Source organism: Oculina patagonica, chromosome 13 (genome assembly GCF_052425735.1).
Source record: "Oculina patagonica isolate OP01 chromosome 13, crgOcupat, whole genome shotgun sequence".
Lineage (NCBI taxonomy): Eukaryota > Metazoa > Cnidaria > Anthozoa > Scleractinia > Oculinidae > Oculina > Oculina patagonica.
The window spans coordinates 36,308,161-36,320,543 of NC_135770.1; the positions used below are offsets into that span (position 1 = coordinate 36,308,161).

General features: G+C 36.8%; 1 protein-coding gene across 1 annotated transcript; it reads left to right on the forward strand.

Moving 5' to 3' along the window:
* The first annotated feature begins 162 nt into the window (after nt 1–162).
* Nucleotides 163–10,025, forward strand: LOC144635861 (DDB1- and CUL4-associated factor 4-like). The gene is made up of 14 exons (XM_078494981.1): nt 163–651; nt 821–825; nt 1,579–1,739; nt 3,042–3,115; nt 3,229–3,340; nt 4,371–4,432; nt 4,752–4,830; nt 6,580–6,632; nt 7,101–7,171; nt 7,446–7,535; nt 7,970–8,070; nt 8,235–8,408; nt 8,836–8,953; nt 9,799–10,025. The coding sequence occupies exons 1-14, from the start codon at nt 347–349 to the stop codon at nt 9,993–9,995; spliced, it is 1,602 nt and encodes a 533-aa protein (XP_078351107.1). The 5' UTR covers nt 163–346; the 3' UTR covers nt 9,996–10,025.
* Nucleotides 10,026–12,383: the final 2,358 nt, after the last annotated feature.

Consider the following 12,383-nt stretch of genomic DNA (forward strand, 5'->3'; position numbering starts at 1 on the left):
AATTATGCCTTTAATTATTAATACCTCAGGCGTTCCAAATGTCTTTTATTTTCTTCGACAAAAATTGGAGTATTAGTTATGTAAAATGAAAATGCGGTATGTATTTGAAATGGCATGGTTACGCAATTATTATTTCGCATGTCACGCAATAAAAATTGACAAAGGAATACTCACGTGGGTCGGGAGCGAACGTTAAATACATTTCAACATGGCGGACAGATGTCGGCTTAGCAAACACGGAAACAAGACAACTACACACGTGAACGGCTGATGAATTAAGACCTTTTGGGTCTATCCTTGCCGACGGTGGAAAAAGCTTCATCTTTTGAATGTGCTTTTAGCTTGGATGCAATGCAGAATGAGTCAAAACGAAGTTTTGATGCCAAACCACGATGTATATAATGGGGAGCAAGCTACTCGCTGCCGCAATGTAGCGGTTCGTGGAAGAAAATTTAACATTCCAGCTCAAGGAAGATCAAAGACATTTCAGCTGAACATTAAAATGATGAACTTTAGCAAAGCGTCGAGACGAAAGCGGTCGTCACGAGGTAGAACTGAAAGGTATACCTCTGGTCCATATTCAGGGACTAGCGAGAGAGGTTGTGTGAAAGGCAAAACCATAGAGGAGAATGAACCCCTCAGAACTCTTGTGTTCGAGATATCCTTTTATAATCAATAATGTCAAAAAACGTGCCAGTTATTTACAACAGTGCTCTTCCCCTAGGTACCCAATTCAATGAGACAAAAATCAATAACAATCGATGTCTCAGCAGCAGAACAATAGCTGACGTAATTTGTCAGCTAATGTTCTGGTACTGAGGCGAGATGAAACATCTTTTAGTTTTAAGGCCGGGACACACTAGGCAACACGTCGCTGCAACATGTCGCAGCGACGTGTTGCTGTGACTTGTCACCTTGTGTGACAGGATTTTGTCGCCGCGATGTGTCGCTCGAATTCAAACTGGTTTGAATTTGTGTGACACTTCGCAGCGACAAAATGAGCAATAGAAGCGTTGTCGCAGCGTGTGTACACGTCTGCGACGAGTCACTGCGACACAATATGAATTAACCAATGAGAGCGCGTCATGTATTTCGCCATATTGAATATGGAAAACTAGTTCGCATTCCCACTCTTCCAAATTCACTGTTTGTGCACCAAACAAACACCTTGTCGCAGCGACTTGTTTGTAAGCAGTATACACGGAGCGACTTGTCGCATAGTGTGTCCCGACCTTTATGGAATATCATTACTCTTCACAGTAGACCGGGACAGCCAAGATTTTTTTCACCATCTTCACGATGATTAAACTTGCATCACATGGTATGCTTTGCTGTACCACATGATCAACAGGTTTTACCTGCTGTGGGTTGGTTCGTGCGGTAAAAAAGCATTCTACTGAAAATGCCATTCATGTTGAAAAAATAGTGGAATAATAAATGCCTTATTAGATGTTTTATCCCTTATTAGATGTTTTAACATATAATACAAGTGGAGATTTTGCTCATTGCTCATATTTTTTTAGCCCTGTAGGTCAGTTTTTATACATGTCATTTCTGTCATTCCTTAACTATGAATACAAATTCCAGGGTTTTACTATGACCCAGAGAAAAAGCGTTACTTTAAAATCACCAAGGATCATCCAGGCAAGAAGCTTGTTAAATGTCAATGTGGAGGGTGGAAAGATGGATCATCTGTCAGCCAAAACAGAGTAATACCGAGCAATATTAAAGTCAACAAAGTGAGTAATATTATATTTGTTTATTTATGTCTTCTCTGTCTTGTAATATTCTTAATTTTAAAACTCTATGGTAAAGCATTTGGTGAGTGTTCCAAATGGCACTATCACAGAAGATCAAGACATAACAGTGATGATGATGATGATGATGATACAATTTTGCGTTCATGCACACATTTTAACGAGCGCTTGCGCTCCTAGGTGTCGCATGGTTAAATAAAGTATTGTTGTTGTTGCTTGTTGTTGATGATGATGATGATGATGATGATGAAACTGACTATAACAGACACCTTTGACTACAATTTAGTGACTGTAATAAAGGAAGTCCCTAGAAGCAGGAGTTCTAAATTTTCTGTATTTCAACTACCAGGACTTAAACTCTTGCATTTTGCAACTCATGTCTGTAATAACGGGGTGTTCATACCTTATTGTTACTTATTTTCGCGGGACTTAATTTTTCGCAGTTTGTGCGATTTTCAAATTATTGTAAAATTAAAGAACCGCGGAAATTTATTCTTTTAACGTTTCTGACTTGTTTTTAATTGTTTTCATGTATTATTTTGGCCTAATCGCGAAAATTAAGTCCCGCAAAATATGCACATTACATTTTCGCGAAATTAAGTGCCCGCGAAAATAAGTAACAATAAGGTAACAGCAAGGTGTTCACAAGAGAGGATTTGACTGTATCTGATCTCACCCTCTATATTGCAATTCCATTTAATCAGTGTGGGTTTACAACTTCTTAAACCCAGCAGTGGTCAAAATTTGTTCTAATATCTTTAAGAATATTTAACAACTATTCACCGAAGTTGAGGTAGCTAGTGGTTGATATTTACCAAACGCAAAGCAGTGAGGTGAATATCCACCACCAGCCACGGACACTGAGGTGAATACTAGTTGTTTTAGTGTATACGAAAACCGTGAGATAATATAACCCAAAAGAATGATTTTTGACTAGTTTATTCCCTTCAAAGATTACAATTTTTCCATGCCCGTTGCTCAGAGGTTAATAGCAAAGGATATTCAGAGTTTGAGTAGCCAATCAGCGTGCGCCAAAAACGCTATCCACTGTTTTAGTATATACCAATGAGGTTTAGCCAAGGGTGAAAAAATGGCTGAGTGGAGCAAGCTGAAAAAAAAAAAATCGGTAAGATGAGCATGTTCTATCTTCCTTCCCAGACGGTGCCCAGCTTGCTCCGCGTCCCCCTTTTTTCTCTCTAGTCTACACTCCACAAGCTATAGGGGGACCCTGTTATATATCGGCTACTTAAAGAGTAACATTGACATCATTTGGTAAACTTTCAGAAACCATCAAGAATATCCATAGCTGACAACCTCAAACACAGAGAATATGGCTCCCTCTCACAGACACCCAGTCAGTAAGTGAAAAAAATGTATCATATGAGAAATGAAACAATTATTTAATAACCACAGATTAAGTCTGAATTTTGTGTATTTAATTAATTAATATACACTGATATACTCTTCACAGGAACATGTTAGAAAAGCTTTCTCGTCTGTTAAAAGTCAAGCAGAAGTTAACCCTAGATCCTAGTTCCGATAACTTCTTTCCAATGGATAGATATTCAGTTTCAAGAATAGAGGTAACCAGTAGATAATTTATGTTGCAGCTAATTTTTGATCTCAGTTAATTTCTAATTTCAACCTGTTCGTTTTTTCTAACTAGTTGATTTTTAGGGTGGACTCCAGATTGAGCAGTCTGAGTTCAAGTTCAGGCCAAGGTCAATACATTGTGTTTTTGGGAAAGACACTTCAAGAATCTTGCAGTGCCTGTCTTTACCAACTTGATGGGACTAGCATCCCATCCAGGGGGAGAAGAAATACTCCTAGTCATTTAATGCTATTGAAACCAAGATAAGTTCTGGCCTGATAGGTCACTAGGTCCAAATGCAGACTTAACCTATCGTAATGATTCGATTTAGCGCCCGGGGCGCTTATTTACTTTTGGCACCTCGAGGGAGGGCGCTTATTCGAGACAGGGCGCTTATTCGGGACAGGGCGCTTATTTAATTTCTTGAGAAACAACCAAATGTATCTAACAATAACAGAAACTGTAACAGTTAAAAATTGTTGAAAGTTCAGTTACTTTTAAAATAATTGTTTATTTTAGCAGTAAATATATACATGAACTGTACGGCGAACGGTCAGCAGTTTATCTAGTTGACGTCAATGACTTCAGTATGGGCAGTTATCTACAATAGGGACACCTATTAGAATAGGGGTGCTTATAAGAACGGGGGCGCTAATTAGAATGGGGGCGCTTATTGGAGTGGGGGCGCTTATTTACAAAAACACATTCGAAGGGGGGCGTTTATTCGGAAGGGGGCGCTTATTTGAAGGAGGGCGCTAAATCGAATCATTACGGTACCCTACCTACCCCACACCTTCCCTGGAAAGAGGAGTATGGGTAAATGGGTATTTTTTGGAACAACATTTTCTGTAAGAAGTGGTTATTTTAAAAAAGTTACTTAGATGGGAGGGGTCAGTGCTGTAAAAATGTAGCTATTGACCAATCAGGGCTTATAATAATCATTTAATACATTTCTATATAATCAAGTTTGCATTTGTACCATATTTATTTACTGTAACTGTGTTGGTTTGTCTTATTAACAGCCAGATGCTTGTCATGAGAGAATTCTCACCCTCTATGAGACTAAACCTACAGGAAACCAAATGTAAGCAATCTTGATGTCATATAGCTCAGTGAGAGAGCAAAGCAATGCACATTCATGATATCACTCCTATTTTCCAAATTTTATTTCAATTCAAATATTGAGGGATTTTTAACTTTATTTATTTGCTTGTAGATGGCACATTTTTATGTACCGGTAACTTTTAAGAAAAAATTTGAAAGTTTTTTCCCTTATTTTCTTTATCCAGCTCATCTGCACCTTTTATAATTTTTCTCGTGATGGATTTGTGAAAGAAGGAATTGTATGACTGTACTGTTGCTTTGTTTGTGGTTTAATAATGTATTTTTTTGTATTTTCTCAGAGTCCAATTTCATAACCTTGTAAAAGACAAAAACAATAACCTTGAAGTTGTGCATAATATGGCTATGATGAAAAATCAGGTGAGCAAGCAGTTAATTTTCCATTTAATGCTCTTTTCCTATCTGTTCTTCACTGTACATTACAGAGTACAACCCTCTCAGTACATTTTGCAATAATCATTCATGCAACTATTTTCTATTGCTAGAAAGCAGATAATTTACTGTACTCTAAAGTAATTTTTCGTGCCATGAGTAATGATTTTGCCCCGCTTTAAGATTATTATTTTTGTCGTACTGCTGACATTCGGTTAAACCGTGAGCTATTTAAATTTGTCTTGAACCTATAAACCGCCATAAACATTAGTACTTTGGCCGCTTATTCACTAGAATGAAAACATTGTAAGCTCCAGTGAAAATTAAATAAATGGGGAGCTCCGCTTTTAGGCTTGCCTAAATCTATATATTATTGTTGCCACTGCTGCTGTTACTAGTTAAAACTAGTAGTAATCAGAGATCAGGGTAGTGCGTTCGACCTATAGGTAAAATAGACCCAAGGTAAGCAGGCAGTGGCAAAAAAACCGACATGGTCGGCCTACTTGTAGTGTGCCTTATGTCAAAGTTAGTTACTATGCTTCAGTACCAAACCAAACGCGAGGAGGATAAGTGTGAGAAAGATTGTGTGACGAGCCAAAAGAACATAGAATGAATGAAATGTTATGTACACAAAAAAAATTATTTATTTCACTTGACCTGTTATCGTTTGGCACTATCGTTTTCCACAAACGTCTGGAAATAGTTTTACTTCTATTTAAAATTCCACAGACATAATTCACACAGTAATCCACTACACGCATATTACATTCACACAACGATTTCCTCGTCAAAACATATAGTGTTTCTAGGAATAAACGATATATCACAAATTCAAAGAAATGATAAAACAATTTAGATCCGTATTATACCCACTCTCGATGCATTTAATTCTAACAATTTGTAGTTTTGTGCAACATATAATAATTGCAGTAAAATACGCTGGTTTACCTACGAACGAACTCCGTACGAAACTACGCATCGACTTACTCGATTTCCACTCTTTTTATGACGTTCGGTGGCTGAAGACAACTCTGCTACCTTGGATGATAACCTTCTAATGTTCTCCATGACATTTTTGGCAAAAATACAATTTTGACAACACGTTTTTAACCCTTTTTTTCAAGCAAAATAATGTTTCTAAGCTGCGTTTGGGACGCCATCTTGTTTTACATGAAATCGAGGCCATCTGTGGCTACCAGTTTCCCGGCCGAGAATTGCCCCTAAAATCAATCGGGGCAGCCAATTTGGAGTCCATACACCCGCGCGCATTACGGCTCGATTCATTCCGCATAACAGTGCACAGGCATACCAACTCAAAAGACACAGGACGCAAAACAGAATTAGGCTTGCGCTCTCCTTCGTCGAACGCAACTAATTTTACAGTAGTGGAAGTGATTGACATGGGTCGTCACAAAGTGCAAGGCAGCAAGCGTGCATTTTAATCCGGTTAGCCTAACTAGCCCTTCAGTTAGCCTGAATGACACTCTGGTTAGCCTACAGTTAGCTTCTAAATGTATTTTGCGGTTAGCCTTTTGATCTGGAGTAGGCCTTGTATGCCTCGCCTCGCATGCCTCGCTGCTTTGCCTTGCATGCCTTGCATGCCTCGCTGCCACACACATTTGTAAGACTCGATTAACACTTCATAGGCATTCATGTGTTCTCTGACTTTTTAACAAAAATGTTTTAAGATACCATAACAAGTACACTGATTTAATTTATTGTTGATTTGTCTTCTAGAAAATAACTGGCCTTCTTTGGAGTCCACATAAAGAAACAAAGAATATGTACATGTATCCTTTGCAATATTAAGCAAGCTTGAATTGCTAATATTAGCCAAATAGTATTCTTGTTCTTCAGTTGAGATGTGTAGCAATAGCCTGATTGTTAGTGCATTTTCAGGGTTGTCAAAATAAGCCGGCAACCGGTGCATTTCACCAGCTATTCCGAATACTGCGCTGGCTACTCGGAGTATTGGTAGCTCAGTTCTGAGTGTGTGTTATCAAGTTCTGAGTGTTTCATAGCCACCTACTTTTTGGATGGAACCTGCTACTCAAAAACCCACTGACATTACCCTGTATTTTTATGTCAGACTACATGTAGGCAGTCTGGGTTCAAGCCTAGCCTGCAGAACAGGCGGATTATTTTTCGGGGGGATTTTGCGAGTCGCGCAAAGCGCGACGCTGCCATGACCTGCAACTCAGGTCCTTTGTTCCCTTTAAATGGTCATGAAGAAATTTTCCTTAACATTTTTAACTTAGAGTATCTTTACTTGGATATGGAAGTATGTCTGGGGAAACCATGATATTTGAAGTGGATGGTGCTTCACAACGTAAGCTTACAAAATATATGTTGGCTAGCATTGTAGGCCTGCAATGTGTGCAAAGGACTACATTACTGTTAATTATAATCAGTAAAGGAACAGCTTGAATAGTGATTCTTTATAATTTTTTCTACAAATATTTAATGGAATAATTTATAACAGGTAAACATGCATACTTAATCAAACTTTTATCATGTTCAATTGAGAATGAGGCAATGATAATGAAAGCAATGAACTAATTAAAACTGTAAACTTCAAAACTTAATTCATCCTTTTTATTCAGGTATAGTTGGCAGATGTTCTGTTCATGGCAGCACAGTGTGGACTAACTCCTGGAACAGAAACCCTCTGTATAGTAACATGATTAGTATCGGTATGTAAGCCTACTGCAGATGAGTCATGATGTGGTGTGGAAGAGGATGTGGGCTAATGCATGTAGTGGGGAGCACCCCAGTTCCAGCAGTCTGGGTTTGTGCCAGGTGGCCAGGGTCACTGTATTGTGTTCTTGGGCAAGGCACTTAACTCTAATCTAGCTCTCTCTTCACCCAAGTGTATATTAAATAAATATCATCAAATTTTAAGCTAATGAGTAACGGTTCCCTGCAATGGACACCATCCCATATAGAAAAGATTAAAAAATTAATACTACCCTATTATCTTCACGCTACAGAAACTAGAATAAGGTCTGGCTGTATGGGACTCCAGTCACAATGCAAACTCTACCTTTCTTGAAAACTGGAAAGTCTTCCTGAAATTATTTTCATTGTTCTCATGCTAAAACTACCAATAACTTGTCTCTTTTTTCAGGAGCCAGCAAGGTAGCCCTTACATTAGATGTGACCACAAAGCGACGCGTAATACATGTGAAGTGTGATAGCGATGTGTTTGCCCAGGAATTCTCTTGGAGTGTAAGTTGATGATATAAAAAAGTTGATGGTATAATCAATGCAGTCTTTCCCCTACAGCTTGATCATTTTTTCTTTTACTAACAGATCCATTCAGGACATCTGCCCATATAATATGCTTTTTGGTTTTCTGTTTATTAATAATTTTAAAAATTTTGATTTTTCAGAACCCAGTTCTCTACAATGGATCACGTGATGGCTGTATACGCACATGTGATGTGCGTACTTTGGGTTCTAACTGGCCAGTCTTATGCCTGAGACAGGGGGCACTGGCATCAATCACGTGCATACGTGTTTTGCATAATGAAAACCATTTGCTGGCCAGCGGTTTGGATGGATCGGTAAGGTGTTGAAAATGTAGGCACAATATAGAGTGCACAGAGTTTAACTAATCATAGCCTGACTGAAAGAATGGTTATGAGAGTTCTAAGTTTATGGTATGAAAAAACCTGTGCCATTATTTGATTGTGCAGGTACCAGTGCTTTGCAAGCCACTAGTCTTTAACCATAATATTCTACACAGGGGTATCAAAAACTGAAAATTTATTGAAATGCCCTTTGTGTAAACCCTGTTATTTTATGATCTCTTGGTTTTAGAGATGAACATGGCTTTGCCGGGACACTTTAGTCACAGTTCCCATAGAATTTGATAGTGGAAAACAATTAACTTGTACGTTATAATTAATCTTCACATTTTAAAGTTTTAACATGCTTGTTAATAAAGTCTCAATATCTCTGTAGCTAACATTTTCAGTATTTCCTTATCAGCTGAAGTTGTGGGACCTTAGAGTGAAGGCCTGTGTACAGGATTACAGAGGTCACACTAATGAGATCACACATGGGCTACCCTTCTATGTGGACCCTACAGATTCACTTCTCTTTGCTGGTGAGCATCAGTTGTAACTTGTTCATAATCACTCCAGAGATCAACCTCTTAATTATTCTGCATCGTACACCCATTGTGTATCTGATTCTTGATAACTTCTCTTTGCACAGATTGCAGACTTATAATGCCAAATAACTTATCTTTTCTTGCATTGTGAAGCTATGACGTTCATAGATTACTTGACCATCTCTGCACGCATTGCAGACTTACAATGCGGGTCATAATGTTGACACTTGGCACAATACTTAGATTCTCCGCGCAATGTTGAAAATGGCCTGACCACCCACACACCAAAATTAGGACATACATTTTTTTGCGACATTGCTTGGGAAAGGGTGGGTTAGATGAACAAGACGTAGTCTAAACAAATTATTATGTATTAAAAATTCGCTTCAACTGGTGTCGCAACTACTTTTGTCTTGCATTGTATGATGCTTGATGTAACTATATCAAACACAAGAGAAAGTGTTAGATTGGGATATCCAAACACCAAAATGAGAGTTGAAATACAACACACAGCAGAGTATTTTTGACAAAATTCAAGTTGTTTGGAGAGTCAATGAAACACTGTCTCAAATGTTTGATATATATCTTCGCAATCAAAACAAAAACTGTGGAGTACAAAGAGAAATAAAAATTGTAAATATCTAAGCTAATTAAGGCCATGTATCAAAATCTCCTTCACAGTTTTGATTTTCTTTTATTTAACTTAATTTGTTCTCTAATTATCTTTATGAAAATTTGGTTTACAGTCAAACATTATTAATAATAACCTTTCTGCCTGAACTTGTTATACTGTAAAATGGCATGAATTACAAGCTCTTTATCTGTTTCACTCTTTACAGCTGGCATAGATTCAATGACGCGTATCTGGAGCATTAGAAGTGGTGAGCTGCTTCACATTATTCCATTCCCCACAACTGTCGACAAGACACTCAGCCCCATTCCTGCTCTTTACTACTCAGAGGAGTGGGGTGGGAAAGGTGGCATGCCGGGACTGTTGTATGGTGCAGGGGACTCAATTTATTCTTACTCATACTGAAGTCTACGGTTCATCGCTGAGGTCATGTATGATCAAAACACAAAGCAACAATAATTATTGTCCCATGTACAGAATTGTTCAAAATTGTGTGTTTTCAGAAAATATGTATACCCACCATGTTGAAAGCAAAATAGGCAGAAAATACAATAAAAAAAGTAATAAAGTATATAAGCTGTCGCTAATTTTAAAAAAAAGGTAAGAAAAAAGGAAAAGGAAGAATTTGAGACAAAATTGCTTGTATAGAGTTCCATATTAATTAAATTAATATGGAACTCTATACAGACAATTTTACAATTTTTGCAATTTCTCACGTTTGTCTCTACCAAAACAAAAATTTTTGGCATTTTGGTCCTATCAAAGTTTACTGTCAATTTAATAATCCCATGCAAGGTCATTGGAAAATTATGCCGAGGGGATGGCAGGTCTTAAAAGCCAAAATTTTTAAAGAAAAGTGGGTGTGGGGGGGGGGGGGGAGAGTTCAAACTCAAAATCCTTCCATGGGAGAGGTATGGATATTTTCTGGAACAATTGAGACATTGATATTGATGGTGAGGTAAATAAATAACACATCAGCGACTCAAAAAAGAAGGAAGATAAGAGTTAAAAGTTAATTATTTTTGTATGCAATGTCTGATACAAATGAACTTCAAAGTACTAATAGGAATCAGACATTCTATTGTTGCCATTACAAGGCTATGCATCTCTTCCGATGACTGTTTAGAGAGAATAATTCAATTACAGGGATATAAACAAATTACCAACATAATATAATTTCAATAAGGGAATTTTCTTAAAATAATAAATTTTGAATGCTAAATGAATCATCTGGACTCTGTTTTCTGTTCACATGTCTGCACAATTGGATGGTGACTGTATAAAATAAATAAAAATAAAAGGAACTTGAACAAAGTCAATTTTTTACTTGTATTTTAATATTATTATTGTGTGGTTCCAGAAAATGTCCATACTACCCCACAGAAGGAATTGGAAATTCTTGGAGGTGGGAGGGGTCTCAAAGACCAAAAGCTTTAAGGAAATTAAATTAAGAAGCTTATATAATTGGAATTTCCAGAGGAGTGTGGGGTGTGAGGAAAAATCCCTTCTGTGGGGGAGGTGTGGATAATTGGAACTACACATGGCTGATATTTATGGCACAACTGACTGACTGACTGACTGACTGACTGACTGACTGACTGACTGACTGACTGACTGACTGACTGACTGACTGACTGACTGACTGACTGAGATGGATGGATGGATGGATCCTTTTACTTTTATTCTAACAGTGGGTACAATAAGTAACAAAGAAAAACTTCTTTTCTGTGAAAGCTACCGGTATATGTAAATATACAGGAAGTACAAGCTTATCAAAGTACAATGAGTACACCAGCGAAATTATGTTTACAAACCTCTCATTATGGGGCTCCTGCATTCTGTTATATTTAAATGTTAAATTTAAGTTATTAATCTAAGATTATGTTCCAATTTGACACCCATCCAGGCACAGAAGCCTAAATCAGCCAAATCTAAAAACATTTTAGATTTAGCTGATTTCAGGTTCTGAGTCTTGAAAGAGTTTCATATTTATGCTCCCTGTACAAAAACGAATAATAATAATAATAATAATAATAATTATTATTATTATTATTATTATTATTATTATTATTATAATAACAACAACAACAAGTAAGATAAACTAAAAAAAAAATGAAAACAAAATATTGAAAACATTTCTATCAATAATACTAAAATGATCACATGTATATTACAAATATTAAAACAAATGATATGCTAGCTTTGAAATGTGTGTCTTCAACTTTGCCTGATTCAAAAACAGTAACATTCATTCAAAGAGTTAGAGTTCGGTGTAAGTTCAATAAGCTTGTCTTTGTGATAAGATCCAAGATAAAAATAATTTGTCCTTTCAATATAGCAAGGGATTTCTATTATTGACTCACCATGAATAGTTTTATAAAGTAATTAATGCGAGGTGAGCCAGCTTTCCTTCTATTTTGAAACGGAGGCCAATCCAGATTGCCATTTGAATTGACAGCAACCTTAACATATTCACCTATAAGCGATCTGTCAACATCTAGTTGCATGTTAATTTGTTTAAGTACAATAAACAAGAAAAATTAGGTTTGTATTATGAAGCACTCTTTATCTCTAATAGGTTCCTTTTAAAACTGCTTTTAGATTAAGCTGATTTCAAGAACAACAACAAAAAAAAACATTTTATTTTTCCAGAAAGAAAGGAATAGAAAATTATTGTATAGTGTGCTGTAAATATTCTAAGTTAATATTCTAAGAATAAAAACTGTTAAAAAACGCCTGACAAAAAATTTTCAAAGGAATTTAATTCCTTTGGATATTTTGTGTCAGGCGTTT

Coding starts and splice junctions, on each gene's coding strand:
- LOC144635861 (XM_078494981.1), top strand. CDS start 347: ATGCAATGCAGAATGAGTCAAAACGAAGTTTTGATGCCAAACCACGAT. Junction 3,341..4,370: donor ATTCAGTTTCAAGAATAGAG/GTAACCAGTAGA, acceptor TCTTATTAACAG/CCAGATGCTTGTCATGAGAG. Junction 7,172..7,445: donor AGTGGATGGTGCTTCACAAC/GTAAGCTTACAA, acceptor CTTTTTATTCAG/GTATAGTTGGCAGATGTTCT.